The sequence below is a fragment of the Alexandromys fortis genome, unplaced genomic scaffold (assembly GCF_014885135.2).
Source record: "Alexandromys fortis isolate MF-2015 unplaced genomic scaffold, M_Fortis_MF-2015_v1.1 scaffold_140, whole genome shotgun sequence".
In the NCBI taxonomy this organism is placed as follows: domain Eukaryota; kingdom Metazoa; phylum Chordata; class Mammalia; order Rodentia; family Cricetidae; genus Alexandromys; species Alexandromys fortis.
The window spans coordinates 3,006,024-3,033,276 of record NW_026068048.1 but is presented as its reverse complement, the minus strand read 5'-3'; the positions used below and the strand labels follow the sequence as shown (position 1 = coordinate 3,033,276).

Here is a 27,253-nt window from a genome sequence, read left to right as displayed (position 1 = left end):
GTAACAGGACTCCAGTCAGACACGCTGTTCCGCTGTTCCGGCCTGAAGGTCAGGAGTCTCAGGCCCAGCCCACCTCAGGGAGAGAAGGAAGGGCCTGGTCTTGTCTTATTCTAGAAGTCTGAACCCTGTGAGACAGAAGGAAGAACTCACAAGGTAAGGTCTCAGGGTTCTAGCGTGCTAGCAAGGTTCAGGCTGGGCTTGAGAGTCGGAGTCCTCCTCAAACTAAGAAAAATCATCTTTTGAGTTCCACCCTCCCCCTCCCTCCCCAGTCACCCTTCCCTTGTCCCTGGTCAGCTGGATTGCAAGAAGCCTTTGCTGTGTTCTCCGGTGAGCAGACACAGGCTCTGGTTTAGCATTGCCAGACCCAAGCGCTCTAACCGCACAGGTGCAGGCCCTGCTTCCCTCAGGACTACGCAAGCCTCAGGGCCGCCTTCCCTTTGTTTGTGTTGGCTGGGACCTTAAGAAAACCAGGGAAGGAAAGTCCTAGAGTCTGCCTTTCTCTGTCCCTAGCCATGATGAATCCCAGTGAGGCTTGGCTCTTTTCTGGCCTTGTGTGTGAAGGTGATATGGTGTCTGGGCCTCAGAGTACAGCCGTGGTGAAGGGAAGACATCCAGCCTGGACACATGAACAGCTGCTTGCCAAGCTCTCTGCGAGATCAGAGCTGGGCTCTGGGTGCCTGAGTCTCGGCACCGGATGTCCATTCTGGGATATTTTATCTCTAGAGGACTTTTAGAAAGCCAAGAAAGAAACGGGTGCTCGGAGTCCTGAGGCAGGATGTCAGCAGGGGTGGGGGTTTCACCCAGATCTCTGCCATAAGCCCCCTCCCCAACTATACTTGGACAAGAGCTCTGTGTTTCACTTCTTGCTCTCCCCTAGGGACCACACTGCTGTCCACATTCCCCCTCATGGATGAGCTCCTGCCCCTGCTGCCTTGGACTCCCCAGGAGGCCCAGGGAGGTGACCAGGGCTCACCTGGTTCTCCGGGAGAGCAGCAAACACAGGCTGACAGTGTCCAGGACCTATCTCCTAAGTCCTGGAGGCTCTTGGGGGTGCCTGCTATTCACATAACTCCATCCAGCGATGTTGAGTCACCTCCAGGCTCCCCAAGTCCACCACGCTTTCAGAGAATGAAGACCCCGGACCTGGAGTGTCCATCTCAGGACAGGTCAGACTTGGGGATGGGATGGGAAATGTCTTTGTTTTGTCTCTTCCTATGGCCTCAGCTCAAGTGTGGGCTCCTTTTGGTTGGTGTGCTGGAGAGTAGTCAGGTTCTAGCCTGAGCCCACAGAGTCTCGATTTGAAGCTGTGAAGTAGACATATATATTCATTATGTTTCTTTTACATGTAACCAAATATCTTAGAAGAAGAAATTACAGAAGGATTTGTTTGGGCTCGTTATTGGAGGGTACCATCCATCATGGTAAGGAAGGTACAGGGCTAGGAGGATCTGGAGGCTGTGGCTGCAGGAGCAGGAGGCTGTCTGCCTGCTCACATCTCTCAGGACCATGAAGCAGAGAGATGGGAACACCAGTCCTATGTTCTCTTTCTATCCCCCCTCCCCCAGCCCAGGAGTAAGCTACACACATTCAAGGCTACTCGCCCCACCCCCTAGACACACTGGAAGTTATTCCTCATTAGTGCTCTAGAGATGCATCAATCCAGCGAAGTCAGCAAAAGTAACCATCACAACCCGCAAGGCTCAGGAACGTGCATCGGGACTAGTGACTGTGAGTCAGGACCCGGATTAGGGCTAGGAAGCAAAGGTAGCAAATTGCAAACAGAATTTTGTTTCCATAAGGAAATATGCTGACAATAAAAATGGGTGGGGGTGAAGGCTCAGAGGTTAGGAGCGTGCACCGCTCCTGCAGAGGACCTGAGTTAGGTTTCCAGCAGCCACGTCAGGCAGCTCGCAATCACCTGTAACTCCAGCACCAGGGCATGAGATGCCCTCTTCTGGACTCCAACACAGGACAGGCAATCTCTCTCTCTCTCTCTCTCTCTCTCTCTCTCTCTCTCTCTCTCTCACACACACACACACACACACACACACACTGTATTAAAAAACAAAACATTTTTTAAATTACTTTTAAAAAATTGAAAATAACACCACGTACAAGGGAAAGTGTGGGTGTGGTTTCTGCATCTCCAGGAGCAAGATATATTTCTAAATGGGCCACCAACCATCACAGGAGCTATTTCCTGCTGTGGCTGACAGGTGGCAAATATTTTAAACAGAACGTCTTAGTTAAAGTTTCTATTGCTACAATGAAACACCATGGCCAAAAAGCATGTTGGGAAAGAAAGGGTTTATTAAGCTTAGACTTCAGCATTGCTGTCCCTCACTGAAGGAAGTCAGGACAGAAACCCAAACAGATCAGGATCCTGGAGGCAGAGCTGATGCAGAGGCCATGGAGGGGAGCTGTTTACAGGTGGCTTCCCATAGGTTGCTCAGCCTGTTTCCTTACAGAATCCAGGACCACCAGCCTAGGGGTGGCACCACCCACCATGGGCTGGGCCCTTCCTCATGAATCCCTAAGTGAGAAAACACCTTAAAACACATCTCAAGGAGGCGTTTCCTCAGCTGAGGCTGCTTCCTCTGAGAGCTCTAGCTTGTGTCGGGTTGACCACAAAACCACCCGGGACACAAGACTTCTGCAAAGAAAAACCACCTCTAGCTCAAGGAGACTGAAACTAAGAAGTTCAAGGGCAGAGAGGCAGAAAAGGAAAGAACCCGACTGACTGGCCTTGAAGAGAAGGGAGTATGTGCCAGGGTTTCTCCCTACCATGGACTCTGGGTAAAAAGGCCAAATGTTCAGGGAGCAGAGCTCTGCCCTGCTCAGAAGTCTCAGAAACAAGAGTGACCAAGTCAGAGGGAAAAACAGGCTGCAAAATGATACAATAGGGGTTGGCCGTGTATCTCTTCCAAAGATACAACCTAAGAGGCTGGCTTGTTGATGCTGATGTTGTAGCAAAATTGCACATGAGGGATCTAGGCTGACTTCAAGGCAGTATGTACCCAGCATGCCCAGGCAGAGAAAAGAGGCACTTGGGCCTTTGGTGGTAACCATTAAAGTTTATCTGTTTGTTTGTTTGTTTTTTAATCTGTGTAATAGCTCTGGCTGTCCTGGAACTCACTTTGTATACCAGACTGGCCTCGAACTCACAGAGATCCACCTGCCTCTGCCTCCTGAGTGCTGGGATTAAAGACTTGGACCACCACAGGCACAGTTGTTTTTAAATGTGTCTACATGTGCATGTGGGTGCCTGTGGAGGCCAGAAGAGGGCGCTGGATCCCCTAAAGTTCCATGCATTTGTGAGTACTCAGAACCTATCTCAGGTCCTCAGCAAAAACAGCTCATGCTCTTAACCACCAAGCCAGCTCTTCAGACTTTGTTTTTGAGACAGGGTCTTGCATTATAGCCCTGACTAACCTCAAACTCATGGTCCTCCTGCTTCAGCCTTTAGAGTGCTGGGATGACAAGTGTGCAACATCGTATGAGACTTAACATCTAGTCAGTCCTTCCCTCCCTCCAATATTTTTTTTTTGGACAGGGTTACTACACAACCTTGTCAGGCCTGAGCTCTCTGTGTAGAGCAAGCTGGACTAAAGCTCACAGCAATCCTCCTGCCTCTGCCTCCTAAGTGCCTCTACCACAACAGCTTAACAATTTATTTTTTTAAAAAAATCCAACTAAAATGGCCAACCGCCAACCACCAAAACCAAAAGGAGAAGTCCGGAGTGATCTTTCTGTTATGCAAAGCAGAGCACAGTGGTCTCCCACTTAAACCCTCTATGACTTTCCATTCTCCTTTGATATAATTCCTCATCTTTAAACAAATTAATGGAACCTTTTATGCATACTTAATGCATACGGTAGTAGGGACACAGATGGCCATTAAACATTTTCTATTTGAAATAATAAAATATTCTCTACTTAAAAGTACAAAAGTTTTTGGGTTTGGTGGTGCATGCCTTTAATCCCAGCATGCGGGAGGGAGGCAGAGCCAGGCATATCTCTGTGGGCTGAGACCAGTCTGGTCTACAAAGTTCCGGGACAGCCAGGGCTACACAGAGAAACCTTGTCTCAAGAAAACAAACCAAAACAAGTTTGAGGTCAGCCTCAACTACGTAGTGAGTTTGAGGCCAGCCTGGGCTATCTAATGGAATCTTGACCCTCCCTCCAGCCTACCCCTACATTCTCACCACCAAAGTAAATGTCTGTAAAGAGGAAGCACGCGACGGAAGTATAAAAAGAGCAACAGTCACAGAAAGATGGAAGGCAGCCATGCAAGGAAGTAAGAGTGTCCAAGTGCAGAAGGGACAGCTGAGCAAAGGTCCTGCTGCCTAAGGCAAATGGGAGGAGCAGGAGGCAGGTGACTCCTGGAAAGAGTACCGGGAGGCCAAGGAGTCAGACAGGTGAAATCAGGAGGGTCACCAAGGAGAGCACTTTGTCTTTACAAGGAACAAGGTGGAGCCAGGATAGGGCTTAGAGCCTAGAGACGGACTTGGCTGTTCACAGGCGCTCTGGCTGCTAGCGGCAACAGAGTGGAGCTGGAATGAAAGCAGACCAAGGCAGGCCCGGGGTCTGCTGAAGCTGGACAAGTGGCTGGGGACGGATAGGGAGAAGTCCCTGGGCTGGCCGTCTGGGTCCCCAAGCTAGCTAGGCTTCACCCTGTGTTCTCCAGCAAGGACGACAACCACCCTTGGCTTGCAGAGTGGGTGCAGGGTTGGCTTGGCACCAGTACGCGTCCTACACTGCAATGTATGGTCATTTCCCGTCTTAAGGCTAGGCAGGCTTCCCAGTCTCAAAAGCGCTGATGAGCCCTGCCCCTGCACTGTTCTGGGGGAAACCCCTGGCTTCCGAGCACTGGACTCCCGGGGCCTGCAGGACTTGCACAGGCTCACACAGCACTGCTGAGAGCCCGGTGGGCTGGAGTCTGACCTGGAGTGCGGGACTAGACTGGGGAAGTCCCCACAAACGTGGGAGCTTCTAAGACAGGAACTGAGAGGCTCAGGGACTGGGTGGAGAGAGGAGGAAGAGGTCTTCCGCCCCCCAGCTGCGGTTCCCCCTAAACTTCCGCCCCAGACCTGTTCTTCCCGGTATCAACCTGACACTATCTCCACCCCACCTCTCCGGTTCCTCCCTGGTCCTCTTCTAAGTCTTAGGGAGAAGCCATGGTGTTGAGACTCGTTTTGTTTGTTTGCTTGTTTCGAAGACAAGTTCTCATTCTGTATTCCAGTCTGGCCTGCACTTCATTATGCGGCCCAAGCTGGCCTCGAACTCACGACAATCCTCCTGCCTCAGTCTCTCCGATGCTGGGAAGTCAGGAGTGCTCTCTCACGCCCCGCCCAGGCTGCTTAGTTTTAATAAAAATTTCTTCTGTCCATCGGTCGGTGCAAGTCTCCCAGCCGGACTCTTTCCCCAGCCATCTAGGCCGAGGCCCGCGCTCTGTGTCTCGGTCCCCCTCCCGGTGGGGGCGGCGCCGTGACGCGCGGGGCGGGAGCAGGAAGGGGGTGTTGCTGACGCCGCGGCGGCCTCCGGCGGCTCCGGCCTTTTGTGCGGACCGCGGGGTCCGTTGGGGGCGGCGGCCGAGGCAAGCGAGGCCCGGGAGGCCCAGCTCAGCGCAGTCGGCCGGGTCGTGCCCTGAAGCCGGGGCGCCGCATCCATGTTCGAGTAAGCGGCGGATCTCGGGGTGGGGAGCCGGCAAGGCGGCGGGATCCGGCCGGGGCAGGGGGCTGGAGCGGGTTCCCAGAACTCGTGCATGTTGGAGCGACACCGATGGGGACCGGGAGCTGGGACACGTGTCTCGGGGTGCGTGGGGGCTTGCAACCCGGCGGTAAGGCCCGAGCTTGGGGCGTCACTGCCGACCTGGGACGCGCACGGGCAGCGGGGCGCTCCCCCAGGCCTAGATCGTGCCTCTTGATGAGCCCTAACCCGGCTCCCAGATGAAGGGACCACTTCGAGCCGCCCCACGCCCTTCAATTCTAGGCAGGCCCCGCAGCCCTTCGGGTTGGTGGACCCCGTTTGCCGTGGCGGCTGGGAGAAGGAGCTTCTTTGAGACCGAGATCTAGGTGGGGTGAGGGTCGTCTGTGTTCCTACCTGAACCCCCATTCCCGTCTGGTTCCCTGTACCCACGGGTTTCCGTTTGTGATTGTCTTGGAAATGCCTGAACTCTGAGTGGGGTGTGTGTGTGTGTGTGTGTGTGTGTGTGTGTGTGTGTGTGTAAAACAGCTGGGACAGCTGGGATCCTTTGGGGCAGTGTTTGTGTGGCTCTCTGCGTGTTATCTATCATCTTGTGTGTGATGTGGTGGCGACCCGGTTGAGTGCCTCTGGGGCGCCTGGACCCACCGTGGTCGAACTAATTTTCTTTGTGGCGCCATGTGCAAATTAGACGTTCGGAGCTTGTGCCTCATTGTGACTTTGGAGTGTCTTGAGGCGGTTTGGGGGGTTCCAGGTGTACAGCGGTCGCAGAATTCCACCTCTGGCAGTGCCTGTAATTTACCATGAATGACACCTGTGCTTTGAAGGGTCCCTGTGAGTTGCCACTGTGTGAGCCCCCATTGTGATTTTAGTATGTGTACATGGAAGGCCGGGGCTCTGCTGCTGTGTGTCTGACATCCACCTTTGAAAGCCTTTTGACTCAGTGGACAAGAGGAGACTGTAAGTGTCTACCTGTGACGTTGTTGTGTGGCTGTGGGTAGCTGTAACTTACCTCTGGTTCCATCCACAGGAAGGTTCCTGTGTATCCATTTGTGACACGGTCGTTGCCTGTCCCTGGGTGTGGGGGAGATTCTGTGAGCCTCTCAGACCCTTTGTGGCTTTAACTGTGAAGAGAGACAGAGAGACCCCTTGTGGCTTTCTTGGCTGAGGACCCTCCTCCTGGAACCTTGGGTGTAACCTTAACTACTCTGTAAAGCCAGCCCCAGGCTTCACCAGCTTGAGGCTGTGTTATCCCTGAGTCGCTCGAGGCTATGGAATGTCAGGGTGCTGTCTCTGTGACCACTGGTAATTACATTCCTGGAGAACCGGCCTTTGTCTTGTTTTCTCTCACCCTGAAGTCAGAGGGAGAGTCAGGATGGGTAGGTTGACCTAATAACTTACCTTCGGGATGTATGTGACTAGGTGACCTGTGAGTAGGCTTGTGGCTTTTGCTGCTATTCTTGTCTTCAGTGTTTCTCTAAAACTTTGCTGTGGCTTTATATGTGAAGCTAATTTATCTTGAACTTACTGTGTTTCTCTGAATTTGGAACTAATTCCGGGGCTCTGTGTGACTATAGCTTATTTGTGGTGTGTGTGTGTAATGTATAAATTTCCTGGCACTTGTGTACGACTACGACGTACAGTGCTGTGGTTGTTTATGTTTGTGACACTCCTGTGCTTTTGACAGACAGACAGGAGACAGGAGAGATTAGCTTATCATACCTGCAGGCAAGTTTGCCTATGACAGGGTATCCCCAGCCAGGTTTCCCTTTCCTGCGCACCTGCGTGTTCTTGCCCCCTCTACCCAGAGGCAGTTTCTGAGGCCCAGGAAGCCTGAGCATCTTGCACAAGGGAAACCCATTCTCTTCCGAGTCCCCGCCCCATCTCTCGCCACTTCTGACCCCTCCCTTCACTCTGCCAGGACTGGCTGACTGGCGTGGGCCGCCCTCTGGCTCTTCTGCTGGCCCTGGAGAACTTCCTCTTGGTCCCATCCAGGAGCAGTAACTGGAAGATGAGCTTGACTAGTCTGTGCCTCCATCCTGCCCAGTAGACCTGGGGCTTCAGAATAGGCCAGGCCTGGGTTAAAGGCCAGAGGTGAGAAGGGGCCACAGGGAGTGGTGGTCACTTTCTCCCTAGAATCAGGACGGTGGCCCAGGGTCTTCAGGCGTGTGTTGTGAGCCCGTGAGTCCTCCTCAGCTTTGCTGGTGGTCCGCTATCCTCAGACCTGCCGGCCTCAGTCCTGGCTCTGAACCTGTTGTCCCGAGTGAGTCTAGCACTGTCTTCTCCCACCCTTTGCCAGCTCTGTTCTTTGTCCTCAGCCCTTGGCCTCAGGGAGCCTTGCCCAGCTAAGCCTTTGCAGTCTGGCTCACTTAAGTAACCCTGGCTGCTCCTATTGATTCGGTCAAAATTCAATGCGTTTCAAATTGTAAGTTGAGGTTTCCGGTGGGGCAGGGCAGAAGAGAGACTTAGAAGTTTCTTTTTTGTTTTGTGGTAGTCCTGGTGATGGAGTTCAGGGCTTTGTACATGCTATGCAAACACTCTTAACCCTGAGCTGTACCCCACAGCTCCTGCTGGGTAGACAGACTGACTCACACCCCCAGCCTCTCACTGCTGACTTCTAGACAGTCTACTGCTGAGCCATGTCCCCGGTCCTTCACCAGTAGGTTCAAGGCCTTTGAGCTACACACTCGCAACTCTGGAATTCTTAAAACTGAATCTTGGTATCAGTCTAAGCTGGTCTCAAACGTGTGATCCTCCTGCCTCCGCCCTGGAGTACTGCATTAACAGGAGTGCATTCCTACCTCCTCTGGCTAGAATCTGTATTCCTTGGTACTGTTGGCAGTGGTGCCCTGTGGGCTTTGCTGAGCTTTATAGCAATGGCAGGTGATTGCCCTGATCTCTGTGGCTTTTTTTCGTGATGTTCTGGCCCCCTGGTTAGTTCAGCCAGTCCCAGCAGCAGAGAGTTCGAATCTGCGTCTCCTACTGCCACCTTCAGGGTAAGCTGTATGTTTAGACCTATACGTTTAGACAGCAATAGGAAGGCCTATGACACCAGCTGAGGTCCCTCCAGGGTCAGCATGGCTTCTTGGACAGTTCACTCCATTTCTGCAGCCGTGCGAAGGGAAAGCTGTTGCACATGGCTTCTTTGTCCCCTTGTCTTACACGTCACGTCGCCTCCAAGTAGCCCTAGGAGGTCAGAACACCAGGTGTGAGCAAGGCTGGGGAAGGTGCAGATGCTGGCCCAAGGCTCCACACGGAGGCGCTGGCTGATGCCTCTGAGACTGGAAGGAAGCCTTGGAGTTCAAGTGTGGTGGGTCCCAACTCTGAAAGGGAACAAGCAAGCGTGATCGCTTCGCTCCGGTCATGGCGGTGCCTACTCATGGGTACCTGCTAGGCAATGTGGAGAAGGATGGGGACCCGGGGGGGGGCAGCATGTCGCTGGCAGATACTCTGAGAACAGAGCAGCTGAGAGGGTCGGCATAGAGCTTGGAGATACGTCTGTGCAGCCCAGGGCTGCCTCACATCCAGTGGGGGAAGAGCAGAGGGAAGAACGGAGACGGGAGCCAGAGGAGCGGTAGGTAGTTCAGATGATGAGGGCCAGGGAAGAGCTGTAGGCTTTCCTGGGGTAAGCAGGGTGGGAGCACCTGGTGCCGGTGGGCATAAGCTTTCCTGACCTGTACGTTGGGGCAGATGGATCTCAGACACCAAAGCACGGTGACCACAGGCACTGGGCTGGCCCAAGGGGACAGGTAATGGCCCAGGCCAATGTTCATGTCCTTTTATTTAGTCACAGAATTTATTAAATGAATTTAGTTTATAAGAGTCCTGTGACTTTTTTTGCAGCCCATCTGAGCAGGGATAGGGCAGAGTGGGAACTAAGACAGCTCCCAGGCTTGTCCCTGGAAGCCCATGGAACCTATCACCGCAGAAAAGTCACATCTGGGTGACTGCTGCCCCGGCACTGTATGGGAACCTGTGGAAGGGAGGGGCGCACCAAAGTCTTGAAATGTGCATAAGAATTTTCCAGGCCGCAGAATGGTCGTGTAGCCAGTAAGCCGATTGAGCACCAACTTTTCACTGTTTCTTGGTATGATTACAAAAGCAGTGCCAGCCACACCTTAGCTTTAAAAAAAATCAGCCAGGCATGGTGGCACAGGCCTGTTATCCCTGCTACTATTCAGGAAGTGGACACAGGACAATCAAAATTCAGTCCCAGCCTAGAGTACTGAGTGAGTTCAAAGCCAACCTGTACAACTTAATGAGAGACAATGCCTCAAAATGAAAAGGAAAGGAGGTCTAGGGGCATGACTCTATGATGAAGCCCTGCCTAGAATCCCCCAGTGAGGGGCTGGGGTGTGGCTCATTGGTAGAGCCCCTACTTATAATCCCCCAGTGAGGGGCTGGGGGCAGGGGTCTTGACTTAGTGGTAAAATGTCCACTAAGCATACAAGGTTCTAGGTTCAAATCCCAACTCAGCAAAAAAAGAAGAAAAACATACAAATACACACACACACACACACACACACACAAAACCCAAACAATTACAGGGCGAAGAAGAGCAAGAGAAGGACAGCAAGAGGAAGTGACATGTACTAAAGATTATAGACAGGAGAGACATTTGAAGAAACATCCTGGGGGGTGGCGAGATGGCTTAGTGGGCAAAGGTGCTTGCTGCTGAACCCAACCAGCCAGGTTTGATTCCTGGGGTCCACATGGTAGAGGGGGAGAACCAAATTCTGAAAAACTCTGATATTCCAAAATAGATCTGTGTCACCTGAGTTAGAATCGTTCCCAGAAGGCAGTTGTGCCTCTCTCTGCCGGCGCCTTATGCTCGTAGCCTCAATTTCCACTGGAAAGCCGGACGGTCATGGGGCCAAACACAGTGTTCTTGAGCAGTGGTGGTAGCACACGCCTTTACTCCCAGCTTTCAGGAGGCTGAGATAAACGGATCTCTGTGAGTTCGAGGCCAGCCTGGTCTACAGAGTGAGTTCCAGGACTAGCTCCAAAGCTACACAGAGAAACCCTGTCTCGGGAAGAAAAGAAAAAAAAAAGTCAATCACTCACTTGACATAATCCCGATAAGAAATCAACAATGGTGTCCTTTTAAAGTCCCTGCCACTCACCCCCCCCCACACACACACACACTGCCAGTATTGCAGTTAGTGTTTGCACAGTTACCAGAATGTTCTGTTTGCTTAACGTCTGCCTCCGGCAGGAGGTAAACTCACCAGAACCAAGCCATATTCCAGGCCCCTTGTCAGTGCTGGTTGCAGCCAGCTCAGGGCAGTTCTTTCAGCCCCACAGTGTTTATTAAGCATTAATTATATTCCCTGTCTTCAGTTCAGGTGCCAGGGGTGGAGATAACAACCAAGACTTCCTCCAGTTCACAGTGTAGGGCAGGCAATAAACGCACTGAATAAACAAATGAGCAAGGTGAGTGCAGATAGCGGGCGGGCGAAGAGGGAGAGCGGTGCCTCCTAGGAGCCGAGGGACCGTAGAAGAGGAGCGCTAAGAATGAATGAGATGGAGTCGATTATACTCAAGTTGTGGGTGGGCTTTTCCAATGCAGGGAACCACAGATGTGGAATCCCTGATGCGGGAATGACCCTGGGAGCTTAAAGAACAAGAGGAATGACTGGGACAGCCAAGGGGGACATGGGGCTGGGGAAGTAACAGGACCTGGTCACATTAAAGTTAGGGCTTAGAGAACCCTGAGATAACTCAGCTGGTCACCAGCTTCCCAGGCTGGGGGTGAGAAGAGACTGTGTGGGGGGCATGGACAGGAGCAGAAACGAAAAAGAAAACTTCCGTGGCAGATGTGTAGAAAGGAATGGAGGCTGGAAGGAAGAGAAGTGGCCATGAAAGGTAAAAGGGAAGCAGGTGTTAGAGGTGGTGAGACAGTGAACAAATTAAAGATGAGGGCAAGGCAAGGGAAGACATTAAGAGAGATGCTACCGGGGCTGGAGAGTGGCTAAGAGCCTATGTCGCTCTTTCAGAGAACCTGGGTTCAGGTCTCTGCGTCCATATGGTGACTCACCACTTCCTGTAACTCCAGTTCCAGGAGATCTGACGCCCTCTTCTGGTCTCCATGGGCACTGCACACCTGTGGTGCACATAAACACGCATACACACACTACTTGCACAAATACATAAAAATAAATGACACTTTTTTAAAAAGAAAGGTTCTTAGGTTTGCATTTCGAGTGTCACTGTTTATAAAGGTTTGCTTTGTGAATAAATTAGTAAGATAATGTTCAAAAATTACCAGGTGTTGGGCCAGTGAAATGGCTTTTTCAGATAAACACATTTGCCATGCAAGCTGGATGTCCTGGGTTAAACCCAGAAGCTGTCCTCTGACCTCCACTTGTGGTCACAAAATAGCAGGTGTCATTGAGAGCTCACTGTGCCTAGCTGCATTAAAGAGACTTCACAGTTTGGTTCCTTTACACCCCAAAACAACGAGGTGTGACATCACCATTCCCTGGGTTACAATGAAGCAGTAGAGACATGGGAATGTTCAGGGACAGGCTCTAGGGTCAGAGAGACAGGAAGCAGGTGAAGGGGTGAGTGAAGAGGAGAGGAGACGGATGGATGGATTGAGGGATGGATAGGCTGGTAGATGAGTAAGTATAGGGGTGGTAGATGGATGAGTGGCTGGATGGGGTATAGCTGGGTAGAGGATGCATAAATTAGTGGATGACTGGTTTGGCAAATGGATGAGTGGATGGAAGGACTGATAGGTAGATGGCTAGATTGGCGGATGAATGGATGGATAAATATAGTTGGATGGATGGATGGATGGATGGATGGATGGATGGGCAGACAGAGCCACTAGATAATGGACACACTTTCAAAATCAGGTTTATCTGTGCCCTGGCCTGTTTTCACCTACCCACTCCTCTTCCTCTCTCTTCCTAGCACCACACCCCATTCTGGCCGGAGCTCACCAAGCAGCTCCCCGTCTCTTCGGAAACGGCTGCAGCTCTTGCCCCCAAGCCGACCTCCTCCTGCTCCTGAGCCAGAACCAGGCACCATGGTGGAGAAGGGGTCTGATAGCTCCTCAGAGAAGAGTGGTGTGCCTGGGACCCCCAGCACCCAGAGCCTGGGCAGCCGGAACTTCATCCGTAACAGTAAGGTATGTGTGAGCTCAGGTGGGTTTGGTAGAGGGTGGCCAGGGCGGAGAACACAAGGGTTCTGTTGTGGAACGTTAGCTGAAGATGGGTTGCATTCGTTGATGCTGTGGAGTGGCTTTAATGATGCAAGGATGTGTTGCCTTCTTTTGTTTTTATTTGTTTAACTCTGTGAAGCTATGTTACTTTTCCTGCCTGAAATTCTCAATTGGTCTAATAAAGAGCTGAATGGCCAATAGCGAGGCAGGAGAGGGGTAAGCGGGGCTGCCAGGCAGATAGAATAAATAGTAGGAGAAACAGAAAGAGGGAAGGGGTGACAAAAGGAGAGGAGGAAGCCAGGAGTCAGCCACACACAGAGACACTTAGTAAGAAGTAATGAAAGACATCTAGAATAGAAAAAGGTAAAGTCCAGAGGCAAAGGGTAGATGGGATAATTTAAGAAAAGCTGGCTAGAAACAAGCCAAGCTAAGGCTGAGTATTCATAAGAAAGAATAAGAATCCATGTATTTATTTGGGAGCTGGGTGGTGGCCCCCCAAAGACTAAAAGATTTTATAAAAACCCAACTCCTCCTGACTCATCTCATTCTCTTGCAGAAGATGCAGAGCTGGTACAGTGTGAGTATCTGCACATGGGGCTTGATAAAGGTATGGGAGGGACGGTCTGCCTGCCGGGAGCCTCCAGGGAGTGGGTGATACTTAGAGACCCACACGTGAGACGCTTCTGTTTACACACTGGATCGCATGCTGCTATGATGCTCTCTGAGTGGCCTTGGGCGAGTCACTTAACCTCGCTGAGACTTCCTTTCCCTTCCTTAAGAAACAGCAGCCCAATCTTGCAAGGCCAGAGGGATTTGGGGAATTAAGTAGGATTCACTAATGCCAGTGGTGGTACCTTACACAGAAGCTGGCTCATATATGTCAGTAATATGGCTCCACGATTTAGAGTACTGGCTGCTCTTGCAGAGGACCCAGGTTTGATTCCCAGCACCCGTGTATGGCAGCTCACAACTGTCTGTAACTCCAGTTCGAGGGAAATCAGATGCCCTTTTCTGACCCCCACCTGCACTGGGCACATATACATGTAGGGAAAACACTCATACACATAAATAATTTTTAAGTCAGTAAATGGCAGGTGACCTTATGGTGACATGTGTATTAGGAACAAAGAGTTCCCAAGGGCTGAGAAAAAGAGGGATTGAAATCTTTTGGGTCCCAAATAGGGGCTTGGAATCTGCACTCAGGTTCCCATGTCCCAAATCTCTTGGCAGATGCTGAGTCCGACGTATAAACAACGCAATGAGGACTTCCGAAAACTGTTCAGCAAGCTCCCTGAGGCAGAGCGCCTCATCGTGGGTGAGTCTCCGTGCCCCCAGCCCCCGTCTCTGACCTGGATCTCTGCCTCTGTCCTCCTTCGGGCCTCCCTGCAGGCCCGTGGGTTGCCAGCCACAGCATGTGTGACTCAGATGTCTGCCTGTCTCTCCCTTGGCTACTCTCAGATTACTCCTGCGCCCTGCAGCGGGAGATCCTCCTCCAGGGCCGCCTCTACCTCTCCGAGAACTGGATATGTTTCTACAGCAACATCTTCCGCTGGGAGACCACAGTGAGTTGAGCCGCAGGTGGATACAGAGGGGCGTCCAGATGGGCGGGGCCTCCGGCTCGTTCTCACGGTCCCGTGCTGTCTTTAGATTTCCATCCAGTTGAAGGAAGTGACCTGTCTGAAGAAGGAAAAGACCGCTAAGCTCATCCCCAATGCCATTCAGATCTGTACGGAGAGTGAGAAGGTGAGTGGTGGACCTGATATGGGGAGCATTAGGGTTACCGCAGGGATCCCCCAGCTCACCCAGACATGCCTGTCAGAGCAGAGCCCCGTTTGTATTACTCCTGGCCTGTTTATTCCCAGCCCTTGCACCCCTGATTTTGACTGGGGTTTCTCCTTCCTATACGATGTCTCCTCACATAGATGTCCAACAACACAGTGATCCTGCAGTTTGCCATGAATCCTACAATTCAGATGCCCCCACCCAGCCAAAGCTGGGATTGGAACCCAGGCCTTTACGCCTGCCAGACCAACACTCCACCACTGAGCCATCTCTCTAGATCATTTTTGTTGGCTTTTTCTTTTGAGGGGCAGGGTCTCTCTACATAGCCCTGGCCGTCCTTGAACCTGCTCAGTAGTCAGGCTGGCCTTGAGCTCACAGAGATCCACCTGTCTCTGCCTCCCAAGTGCTGGGATTAAAGGCTTGTTTGTTTAAAAATATTTATTTTTATTTTGTGCTTATGGGTGTTTGTCATGCATATGTGTACCACATGCCTGCAGTGCCCATGGAAGCCAAAAGAGGGCACCAGATCTCCTGGGACTAGAGTCAGAGATGGTTGTGAGCTCACTGGGTGCTGGGAACCCAGCCAAGGGCTTTGCAAGAACAGAGAGCACTCTTAACCATGGAGCCATCTCTTCATCCCCTAGACCTTGTTTGTTTGCTTGCTTTTGAGATGGCATCTGCTTGTGTTGCTCAGGCTGACTTCAAATTCCAAATCTTTCCTCTGCCTCCCTGGTGCTGGGACAGCAGCACACCTGGCATTTGTCCATTTGGTTGAAAGATAGCTATGTCATTCTGGGGTCCTAACGGAAACAGGAAGAACCAGACAAAATCTGCAGCAGGCATCCCTCTGTGTTTTGTTGGCCCAAGACTGGGGGAGTTTGATATCCTTGACAGCAGAGAGGGCTAAGAGAGCACTGGGCTTGGCTCTCTCAGCTCCAGGCCTGGGAGAGGTGACTCAATGGGGTGTCGGGAGAGACCGGTAACACTGCTCCCGTCCTCTCTTTCCAGCATTTCTTCACTTCCTTTGGGGCCCGTGACCGCTGCTTCCTCCTCATCTTCCGCCTCTGGCAGAACGCGCTGCTTGAAAAGGTGGGCATGGATGATGCTCAGGGTGGAGGCTGGGGTTCACCAGAGAGGACCCCCAAACCTTGGGAAACTCCTGGTTCTTTTGTGGACACCAAGCCTTGTGCATCTGTGGCTTCTCCCAGGCTCTTGTCGGGGGTAGGCCAAGAGTTCCCACCTCTAGTGTTGAAGCCAAGTCCCTGATGAAGCAAGGAATTGGTATAGACTGGGCTATACCTGTTCCCAGGGAAGCCTCCATGTGAGGTTCTACTAGCCGAGAGGGAGGGGCATAGAAAGTGAGCAGCCATCACACCTGTCCACCAAAATTGCTGACACCCCTCAGTCTCCCTTGGCTGTATGCCTTGCTCTCTCCCGGATACTCATCCCCCAGGGCAGCTCCAAACTGAACATCCTTATAAACAAGATTACCAGAAGTCTCCACTCAGGAGCCTGATGTGGGCAGTGCCCCCAAAGAGAACAAAGGCAGAGGAAGCCTAAAATTCAGGTCCTGCAATTCTAGCCTCATCACAAAGCAGCTGTGTGTGGCCTGGCCTGGACCCAGCCTGGACCATGGGTGGGAGCTGGGCTCAGGGGGGGTAGATCAGGCATTGTTGGGAATCTGATCTCTGTGCTATTATATCTCGGCTGGTGACCTTGAAAGGGCTACTGGGCACAACTTGTCCTGAAGTCCTGATAGTTGTACTAATATCTACATGAGTTAGCACTTACGCAGAGCCTATAAGAATGCCAGCAGCTGCCATGGCCCTGGCTGTTATCATTAGTCGCTATTATTTCATTGTCATTGTGGCCCAGCTGATCCATGGGCAGCGGGAAGGCCAAGGCTGTGGAGGATGCAGAGAGAAGAAGGAGACAGGGCAGCCTAGGGGTGAGAGCTTGGGCTCTTCTGGGATCTGGCTGTGTTTCAATCTTCGTGGGTCACTTGCGTGACCTTGAGCATGTGACTTCCCCTTCCGGAGTCTCCAGATCCCTCTCAGTAAAAAATGGGGAGCTTCCCTGGCCAGTGCATCATGGACTTAGGAGGTCTGAGGTGTGGCTTGTAGGTCAGGGCCCAGACTTTGCAGAAACAGGTTGACCAGTGCTGGATGCAAGATGGAGTGGGCTCTGGGGTGGGTAACCATGCTGCTCCCTTGTGGAAGCCAAGGGAACTCCTGGGACCCGGCCATGGGAACAAGATGCCAACCTTGCATCCCTTGTGTCTAGACACTGAGTCCCCGCGAGCTTTGGCACCTTGTCCATCAGTGCTATGGCTCGGAACTGGGCCTTACCAGTGAAGATGAAGACTATGTCTGCCCCTTACAACTGAATGGTCTTGGGTGAGTTGGAGGTGGAAGGTGGCGCCAAGGGATGTTGGGAGTCTCTGAGGGACCTCCCTGGGTCCCTTGGATCTGCTGTCAGATCTGCTGTTGACAGCCATGAGTAACATACCTTTTGCTAGATCTCCTAAGTGCTCCGTGGCCAGAGGTTACTGTGCAAAGCCAGGGATAGGGTAGGGGAGGAGAACTCCATGCACATAGCATGTGGAGGCTTGAGGATCCAGCCGTCTCCCACTTCCTCCTTTCCCTTGCAGGAGTCCCAAAGAGGTAGGAGATGTGATTGCCCTCAGTGACATCACCCCCTCAGGGGTGGCTGACCGCAGCCAGGAGCCAAGCCCTGTGGGCTCCAGGCGTGGCCGGGTTACCCCGAACCTCTCTCGAGCCAGCAGTGATGCAGACCACGGGGTGAGTAAGTGGGTGCTTATGGGGAGAGATGGAGAGGTTGGGAATGGAGGAGGGAGCATGGAAGATCAATAGAGGGGCAGACATTCGGCAGAGGAATGGGGGGATGGGTGGAAACTGCTTGTTTGCAGGGGGAAATACAGCAGAGTAGAAGGAAAGGGAGGACACAGGGAGCGATAGATGGACAGCAGACGGGTAGGCGGTAAAGCTTGTAGGCCAAGCATCAGCATAGGCCCTCATCACTGGATGGCTCTGAGACCTCTGTCAAACTAGCCAGGAGCCCCCAGGTCCAGGCGTCACGTCCCCAGGGTTGGTCACTACAACTTCAGCTGTCTATGAAGCTCACTGACCCGTGGGAATCCTTGGGCTGGAGTCGAGGTGTGAGAAGGCTGGATGGAGCCCTTCTCTGCAGGCCGAGGAGGACAAGGAGGAGCCGACAGCCAGCCAGCTGGATGCCTCCTCCAGCCAGACAGCGACCCCAGTAACAGAACCTCCGAGTACTGAGCCAGCCCCACCAGATGGACCCACATCCCTGGGCCCCTTGGATCTGCTGTCCAGAGAGGAACTATTGACAGACACGAGTAACTCATCTTCATCCACTGGGGAGGAAGGTGAGACCGATGGCCCCAGTTCATTCCCTTCGGTTATACCCAAGTGGGAGTTAGTGAGACGGGAGGCATTGGTAGCCGTGCATGTGGACGGGAGGCATTGGTACACAGGGTAAGCCATGCATGTGGCCAGGGATTTCACTTAAACGGTGTGCCCTGAGCCCTGCGCCCTGCATTAAAGGTCATGTGACCAGAAAACATAGGCTGTAAAGTTGGCCACATTCATTTTCTCTGTACTGAATTTCAAGTAGACTTTACTCTTGTGAGCACGGAGCCCTAGGCCTGGCTACACGACAATGTATGGCACAGTAACCATAGCAGAAATTTCAGGCTTGGCTTCCACTGGTTTGACATGACAAATGACTCCAATTGACCAGAGGGGTCTGTGTCCATGGGTACCATTGTGGTGACTTTTGTTGTGCCCACCTTGAGCTACTCGTATGAGGTTAGGAAGGGTTGAGTACTCTTCCAGGTTCTGAAGTATCTCTTGTTCAGGAAGATGAGTTGCCCTTCCACACTGAGAGGCCCAGGAGTGAGGAGGAACAATTGGCCCAGGGGAAGGGGAAGGTGTATCCATGTGACGAGGCCCCTTTTGTCTCCCAGGTGACCTGGCCGCCCTGCTTCCCGACCTCTCTGGCCGCCTCCTCATCAACTCCGTCTTCCACATGGGTGCTGAGCGGCTGCAGCAGATGCTCTTCTCGGACTCGTCCTTCCTGCAGGGTTTCCTGCAGCAGTGCAAGTTCACAGGTCAGGGGCGTGGGAACGGTGGCTTCCTTGGGTAGCATCTGCAGGAGCAGACCGCGTGTGCCTTGTGTTGGCTGAGTGGCCTTCGAGAGGCTTTCCAGCCTCTCCACGCCTCAGTTTCGTCCACACACTGGGTGTGCTTGTTGTACCTGCGCCACCGTGAGACCTCGACGAGTCGCAGTAAGGTCAGGCTCTCCAGCAGTAGCCACACTAAATCTAACCAGTGCAAGTAGGGGTCAGGCATGTGGTGTCCACTCTCTCAGACTCCTAGAGGACTGGCGAGCCGTCCTCTATATGAGGTGGATAGCATATGTTTAGGCTTGGTTTTAGTCAGCTCTTATTCCTGGGTAGAACCCTGAGCAGGCAGAGGTAGGTACAACCAGGCACAGTCCTCGTGAGACTGGAAGATAGTAGAGCTGGGCTGTGGAGATGACTCAGTCCCTAACGTGCTCTCTGTGCAAGCATGAGGACCTAAGCTTGATACCCAGAACCCACATAAAAAGCCAGGTATTGGACCAGCAAGATGGCTCAGTGCATGCCCAAAACTCTCACGGTGGAAGGAGAGAACCAACTGCTCAAGTTGTCCTCTGACACATAGGTGCCCTGGTACACATGCTCGCCCCATAAATAAACAAATGTAGTAAAAAAAAGTGTCTTAAAAGGGCTAGAGAGATGACTCAGAGGTCCACAGCGTGTACTATTTTACAGAGGACCCAAGTTCAACTCGCAGTAACCCTGCAGGTCTGCTCACAACGGCCTGTAACTCCAGCTCCAGTAGGATCCAATATCTAGGCACTGAACTCACATGGACATGGATGGACACACACACACAACAACAGCAGCAAACACCACAAATAAACTAGCTCTAGAAGTCGGGCACTGTGGTACACACTTCCGGCCCCATCACTAGTGGGCTTGATCCCTGGATGGCTAACCTGTCTCTGTTGGTGAACATCGGGCCATTGACAGACCCCATCTCTGGAAAACAAGGTGGGTGTGCCCGGAGAGAAATGACACTCAAGGTTGTGCTGTGCTCTGGCTCCCTTGTGTACCCACACACGTGTGGAGCTGCACTTATGCACACGCACAGGCATGGACACACATGCAGATACGTGTCATGTCCTCCCCCTCCGCCCAGACAACAGAGGTAACATGTTAGGGAAACCAAGGCCTGGGACCGCACTGGGAGCATGAAGGATGGTGGAACAGGGACCCAGTTGGAAGAATTTGGAGGGGAACTAAGTTCGGTGTAGGCCCTGGTAGGTGTGAAGTTTCAGGAGACTTCCAGAACGTGCTGTCCCTGAGGTTGAGGTTTTCTCATTTGATGCTTTGGAGAAACCACACATGGCACAGAAAGAAACTGAGGGTCCAGCAGTGGATGTGGCGGTTCCAGAAGGGTCAGAACACTGGGCCGGAAGTGCCCCAGCTGTCACTACCACTGTAGTTTAAATCTTCCAGTTTCTAAACTCAAAGTGACATGGCTTGGGTGGTGCAGTTGGGGACAAACCCCCAGAGAATGGAAAACCTCTGGCAAGTCTGCATCTCCTATAGCCTGGTAGTCAAGAAAAGAAAACACCATCCTTACTCTCCTCCTCCCTTTCCTAGATGTGACCTTGAGCCCCTGGAGCAGCGACAGCAAGTGCCACCAGCGTAGAGTCCTGACCTATACTATCCCCATCAGCAACCCGCTGGGCCCCAAGAGCGCCTCTGTGGTGGAGACGCAGGTGGGCCGGGTGAGGTGGCCAGCTGGGTGGGGCGGATGTGGGAGGCAGGCCTGACCTCCCTCCTGCCCCTGCTCCCCACAGACGCTGTTCCGGCGTGGCCCGCAGGCGGGCGGGTGCGTGGTGGATTCCGAGGTGCTCACCCAGGGCATCCCTTACCAGGACTATTTCTACACTGCCCACCGCTACTGCATCCTGGGTTTGGCCCGGAACAAGGCCCGGCTTCGGTGAGCCCGAGTGTGCCTTATCCGTGCTCCGTCTCAGGGCTGCCTCCCACCCTGGCGGAGGTCAGAGGGGAACCCCGGGGACCCCAGAGGTCATTGGAGTACTGAGAAGTGTATATAAGTGAAGGGAATAGTTGATGTGCTCAGTCGCTTATTGAACATCTATTCTAGGCCTGAGGGACAAAAATCCTCCTGTTAGGGACCCCAGACTCTACGGGAGAAATTCCAGTGAATGAAGTATTGCAGAAAGATCTTCAGTTCACCTCCTCACCGGAGGCTGGAGTGAGGGGCAGGGGACAGTTTCCTGACTCTAATGACCCAGGAGGGCCTCTGGGAAAATAGTTCACAATAATGGGGTGGGGGCTTTCCATTTGGAATGACCGGTACAAAGGCCCTGAGGCAGAAGCTTGGGAGCAGCTGGAGTAGGGAAGTAGGAGGGGAGAGCCAAAGTTCATGAGAGTTCATGAAGCTTTGCAAGGTTTCATGGTGAGCTTGACCATCAGCTGATGCACCCAGGGCAGGGCTCTGAGCCCAGAGGACCCTGAGTTGAGTCCACACACAGGCTCCTTTTGGCTCCAGATGCGGGCAGGGAGACCAGAAAGAGGCCTCCTACTCTGTTGTGTGTCTGTAGAGATAAGGGCCAGGGCTAGTTAGGAGTAGCGTGAAGGACAGTAGGGGGATTCTGAATAGGTTGTGTAGGTGGACAGCAGGGCCTGTAATCTCAACACTGAGAAGGCTGGCACCAGAGATTGCCAAGATCAAGGCTGTCCTGGGCTGGGGGCGTGGCTCAGCCGTTGAGCTCCTGTTTAGCGGTAGGAGGCTCAGTCCCCAGAACACCCCAAAACTAAAGACTGTGATTTAGGTTTAAGTGTGAATGGAAAAAGCTGAAGAGGCCTAGGTCTAAGTCTGAGGTGTTTAGCCTGAGCCATGGGAGGGGCTGTTTGTCAGTGACAAAGCCCTTCCTCTGAATCAGAAGTTTGGGGCACACACACACACACACATTGCCCTCCCCAAGAACTGACCTAGGCTCTCCTCTTGTCCCCGTCCTAGTGTGTCCTCAGAGATCCGCTACCGAAAGCAGCCGTGGAGCCTTGTGAAGTCTCTTATTGAGAAGAACTCGTGGAGTGGCATTGAGGATTACTTCCACCATCTGGGTAGGGGACTGAAGGCTGGTGGGGCGTGGGCTGTGGCTCAGCCAGGTACAGACGTCCTGAGCCAGCTCTTGTCCCTCAGAGCGAGAACTCGCCAAGGCAGAGAAGCTGTCCCTGGAGGAAGGAGGGAAGGACACTCGCGGACTTCTGTCAGGCCTGAGGAGGCGGAAGCGGCCCCTGAGCTGGAGGGGGCACGGAGATGGACCTCAGCACCCGGACCCGGACCCCTGCACCCGGACCAGCATGCACACCTCAGGTGCGTTGCCTTGAGGCGGGCAGCTGGAGGAGGTGGTCCCTGAGGTGTGCCTGGCTCACCCCAAACTGCTGTTTCACAGGTTCCCTCAGCTCTCGCTTCTCGGAACCACCCCTAGATCAGGGCCCCGGGGCAGGCATCCCCAGCGCCTTGGTTCTCATCAGCATTGTGTAAGTGAGGGGCGTGTGTGGATCTGCAGCCTGGCTGTATGATGGGGACCCAGTGCTTGGCCTCTCTGGGCCTCTGCTTTTGTTGGGGTGTGGACTCAGCTCAGAAAAATTGCATGGGATGGTGTTTGGGATGTGGCCAGCAGGGTCCCCATGGGCTGCTTGATTTATCTTGGAGAAGTCTTTCTTGTGGGACAACAGCCACCCTGGAGATCCTGGGAGAGGAAAGGGGAGACAATTTTAGAAGAAGAGACAGAATATGTGGAGTTAGCCACTCAAAAGAAGTCAGGTCATGAATGCGCTGCTTGGTTTTCCTGTACCCAGTCCTGAGCTGGGTGAGGACCCAGAAACCCATGGGAGTGGTGGAGAAGTTGGAGAACTGTCGTCAGACCAGAAGGAAGGAGTGGGCTGATATGGGAGGTCCACTGCAGCAAAAGATGGGAAGACATCAGATTCAGAGTAGCTGAGGATGGCTGAGCTGCGACTCAGTGGGGCTTGGGCAGGGACACCAGGCGTTTAAAGGACAGCAGGTATGGGAGGGCAGGACACTGAGGAAAAGCAAGAAAGATCCCCCCAGCTTCAAGCTGACCCAGGTCGCACACTCAGCCTCTGGAGGCCCCAGTTTCCTCAGGTCACCCAGGAGGAACCCTGTGGGCTGCCGGGCTCAGAGCTAGCTAGCTACCCTGGGTGGAGGAGGGCTAGGTACCAGTACTGCCCTGGTCAGTTCTCACATCTCTGTCTTCCCCTCGCTGCCTCCGCAGGATCTGTGTGAGGTAGGGCCCTGAATTCTCCCCCCTGATATCCACCCCACCCCCCTATCGCAGTTCATCCCCCTGCAGCATTCTCTTCCTGTTCAATGTCCCTGGCTCCTCCAGGGAGGATGGTTTAGTGTGGCCGGCAAGCATGTAGGCATGACATAGGTCAGGGTGTGAACCCTGTGTTTTCTGCTTATGGGCTGTGTGACCCTAGGCCTATCGGTTGCCCCTCTGAGCCTCTTTCCTTCTCTGAAAAGGGTGGGTAATCATGGTACCCTTTAAGGTATGGCTATGCTGGTGTGTTGGGGGCAGGGCAGAGCTCCCTGCCAGACTAGAGGGAGCCTCCCAATCCCAGGATCCCTGATCTCTGGCTCTGTCTGCAGCCTCATCATCCTCATCGCCCTCAATGCCCTCCTCTTTTACCGTCTCTGGGCTCTGGAGAGAACTGCCCACACCTTTGAGTCCTGGCACAGCCTGGCACTGGCCAAGGGGTAGGTGGAGAGCCTGAGGTTGTAAGGTGGGGGGCGGAGCTCACGCCGACGGGAGCATCCACGACCGTTCATTCGGATTCTGCATCTCTGCAGCAAATTCCCCCAGACCGCCACGGAGTGGGCCGAGATCTTGGCTCTGCAGAAGCACTTCCACAGTGTTGAGGTGCACAAGTGGAGGCAGATCCTCAGAGCATCCGTGGAGCTCCTGGATGAGGTGCGAGGTGGTCACGTGGGGCAGTGGGGCCTTGGGTCAAGATGGCGCCCCTCTGGGGCCTTTGTTTCTCTTTTCATAAAACAAGGGAGGAAAAAAAGTCCTGATACAGACCTCTTAGCTTGCTAGGGAGGTACATGGAGCAGAAGAAAAAAAAAAACTATCATATCTGGAAAAGATGTCCTTCAGGCTTGGCTGGGTCCAACCACGTGGCTGTAGTAGGAATCCCATCTTTCTGTTCTGCTGGTGGCAGGCTGGGTGTGGGGGACATGCAGAGGACAGCACTCTCTGTTATTAGCTGCTGGGGACACATGTGCATCCGTCCCTCAGCCAGGGAGGACTGGGCTGGGTCCTCTGCCTGCCTAGGGCTTAGGTCTGCTTATAGGGGAGTGACTCTCGCAAGGGCATTTGGGTCCCATCTCCAAAATGGGGTTGACGAAGCCACCCTGTGTAGTTCAGGGGACAGCCAAGGTCAGACTCTGTTGTGTGACTTGATGTAAGTGACTGTCATTTGAGCCTTGTGTGCATCTTCTGAACGTCAGAGAGTAAGGCCATCCTTGATGAGCTGGGAATGCACAGGCGTTTGGAGTAGTGCCAAGCACACTATAAACGCTGCATGGTCTTGCTATTGGTGAGCCTCACCCAGGCGTCCAGCAGGTGCTCCGTGAATATACTGTCACCATATATTGATGCCTTTAGGCCCAAGGAAACTGCAGCCAGCAGCTGCGGAAGACTAAGGAAAATGTGAGGTACTGAGGTGGGTACCTATGACAGGAGGAAGATGAGAAATGAGAAGACTGGCTTTGGTCTCTGAGGGCTTCAGGGCTGAACTGAAGGGATTGATAGAAATACTGTTTAGTGGGGCTGGGGGCATAGCTGCTCAGTGGTAGAGTCCCCCAGTGAGGGGATGGGGGTGTGGCTCAGTGGTGGAGCCCCTGCCTAGAATCCCCCAGTGAGGGGCTGGGGTGTGGCTCAGTGGTAGAGCCCCTGCCTAGAATCCCCCAGTGAGGGGCTGGGGTGTGGCTCAGTGGCAGGGCACTTGGCTAGCATGCATAGCACATGGGTGATATCCTTAGTATGGGGTGGGGTAGAGCAGAAACCCAAAATAAAACTAAAAATATTCTATCCACTAGCACACGTTAAAAACAAAACTCTCAATTTTTAGGGACACTGTTGCACCCCAAAACCAAGCTCCCAGAGAGATGCTTTAGTGGAAAGGGAATGCAAGACAGGGTAGGGAGGGAAATGAGAGTGGGGTGCCTCACTCACAGAAAGCCAGCAGGACTCACCAGTCCTGAGTTCAAGCTTGATTACTTTCCCCAAATTCCCAAGGGTACCGAGACCAAGTCGCTGTCACACCTTAATGAGATTAAGAGCCCTTAGCATAGCTGGGCTGTCCTGCCACTAACCTAAAGTGACCTGTCCTCTAGCAAGCCTTGCAGCAGGAAGTTACTCTCTGTGACCAATGTATGTGGCAGATACAAGGTGAACTGGTTGATTTTTCTCCCCCCACCGTGGCAACACTTAGCAGCTGAGGGAAGGCTAATTTTGTCCCATGGCTTATAGATGTGGTCTGTCACAGTGTCTGGGGAGGCTCCTGCCATGTTTTTAGTGGCTTGGTTCTTGCTCAGGTTATATTGGGATTAGGAAGTAGAGGTAGAGACCAGAAGAAAGGCCAGGCTGTAATCCACAAGGCCCCTCCCTAGTGGCCTAGGTCTACCAGCTAGCCTCCAGACTGCTGAGGATTAAGTAAGTGTTCAGGGACTTGAGCCCCGTGGTGGGGGAGGAGGGGACATTTCACAGTCAAACCATAGGAGGAGGAAATGTTTATTAGGCCCAAGATGTGCTGTCAATCATAGTGGGTGCCCTGGGAGCATGAGAAGCACAGACCAGGAAGTGGAATTAGGGGATGGGTTTGCCTGTCCAAGACCTCCCCTAAGTAACCAGTTAGGCCCTACTGCTGAAGGCTCCACAGCCTTCTGCAACAGCGCCATCTGGTGGAGACCCTTCAGCACACCAGCCTGTGGGAGCCGGTTCAGACGTAACTAGTAAGATCTTGTCCCCCTTTTGTAAGCGAACAAGATGTAGGGGTGTGGCATCCTTTGGTTCAAGATTAGGACTTGGTCAAAATCACCTGGAGGACTTACTGTGGGTCAGACTCTAGCACCCTCAAATCTCTGATAGGATCCTATAAAGCTGGGACGTTAATCACTCATTCCTCGGGCAAGAAAGTAGTCCTACAGCAGTGAAGAGATTCACCCACTGTTAGGAATAGCAGAGTCAGGATTTGAACCCAGGCCACCTGGGTCCCAGGATTTCACTTTGAGGAGTTATCGGGCTGAGGGGCGGTGGGTCGGTGGGGTGGCGGAACTGTGCAAAACAGCATAGATCGTGCGCTCATCCCACCTCCTCCACCTCTTCGGCAGATGAAGTTCTCCTTGGAGAAGTTACATCAAGGCATCACCCTCCCGGATCCTCCACTGGACACTCAGCCACAGCCTGATGACAGCTTCCCCTGACAACTCCTGATCGAAAAGCAGTCCCCCCCGCCCCCCCCCCAAAGTGGACAGAAAGACGTACGGAACCCTGGCAGCCACTGCTGGCACGGTGCGAACACCGCCGGGAGGTTCCCGCCTGCCCCTCTCAGTGGCCCCGCCAAGAGTCACACAGACCTGGGGACCATAGAACCAAGATGCACTTTAGATCTGTGTGCGCGTGCGCGCGCGTGCGCGAGTCCAGCTTCCACTGCCTGCTCAGCCAGGGAGCTGGCCCGGCCTTTGGCAGGCTCTTTCCCCCCAACTAACTTATTTTGCCCAGCTGGGGTTGTGGGGGGGCACCTTTTGGGGTGCACGAGGCCCTCATCTCTGGGTTTAATGTATTATATTTATTTGGGGATAGCAACCTCAATAAAGGGTTGGAAACGGCTATGGCTGTCTGTGCCAGTGAAGCAGACGTCCCATTCGCTGTCCATGGTACAGGTCCTGGCGTCCTGGCACTGTCATCTGATGTCAGATCTGCCTTACTCAAGAGCAAAGCAGCTGCCCCAGGTGGCTTACATATTAGCAGACATTTGGTGGGGGTTGGAGGGCACATCAACATGGAGGAGTAAAGTTGAGACCTGCCATCAAGGAGATTTGAAGTCAATATGTGTGGCCTTTTGGGGATTGGGGATTGAACCTACAGCCCCTGCATTTGCTAGGCAAGCACTCTACCACAGAACTCTGTCCCCAGCCTTTTCCCATTCTTTTTTTTTTTTAATTTTATCTTCATTTATTTTGAGATGGGGGTCCATTATGAAGTCTTGGCTGTCCTGGAACTTGATATATAGACCAGGCAGACCTTGAATTCACCGAGATCTGCCTGTCTCTACCTCTCCGGGGCTAGGATTAAAGGGGTGACCACCTCTAATCAGACTTAATACTTAGATCTCTAGTTTCTTTTCTCCTGTGATATAGGGTCTAACTAAATCTCCTGCTG

The 27,253-nt window shown here is 53.0% G+C and overlaps 1 protein-coding gene and 1 long non-coding RNA gene across 4 annotated transcripts; one reads left to right on the top strand and one right to left on the bottom strand.

Annotated features, from left to right (window-relative positions):
- Positions 1-28: 28 nt before the first annotated feature.
- Gramd1a (GRAM domain containing 1A) lies at positions 29-26,701 on the top strand. Of its 3 annotated transcripts, XM_050118958.1 has the most exons (20): positions 29-153; positions 878-1,166; positions 12,622-12,838; positions 13,428-13,448; positions 14,102-14,186; positions 14,330-14,433; positions 14,519-14,614; positions 15,662-15,742; positions 16,937-17,049; positions 17,304-17,454; positions 17,864-18,062; positions 18,663-18,806; positions 20,409-20,527; positions 20,609-20,751; positions 21,799-21,902; positions 21,982-22,155; positions 22,235-22,322; positions 23,458-23,565; positions 23,659-23,779; positions 26,203-26,701. In XM_050118958.1, the coding sequence occupies exons 2-20, from the start codon at positions 907-909 to the stop codon at positions 26,293-26,295; spliced, it is 2,421 nt and encodes an 806-aa protein (XP_049974915.1). In that variant the 5' UTR covers positions 29-153; positions 878-906; the 3' UTR covers positions 26,296-26,701. The 3 variants fall into 3 exon arrangements, with proteins under 3 accessions (XP_049974915.1, XP_049974916.1, XP_049974917.1); XM_050118959.1 differs by lacking the exons at positions 29-153; positions 878-1,166 and adding an exon at positions 5,503-5,676; XM_050118960.1 differs by lacking the exons at positions 29-153; positions 878-1,166 and adding an exon at positions 11,119-11,136.
- LOC126486682 (uncharacterized) lies at positions 9,927-10,971 on the bottom strand. Its single transcript, XR_007588179.1, has 2 exons — positions 10,083-10,971; positions 9,927-10,030 (listed from the first exon to the last, which is right to left on the bottom strand). It is a non-coding gene; the product is annotated as an uncharacterized lncRNA (long non-coding RNA).
- Positions 26,702-27,253: the final 552 nt, after the last annotated feature.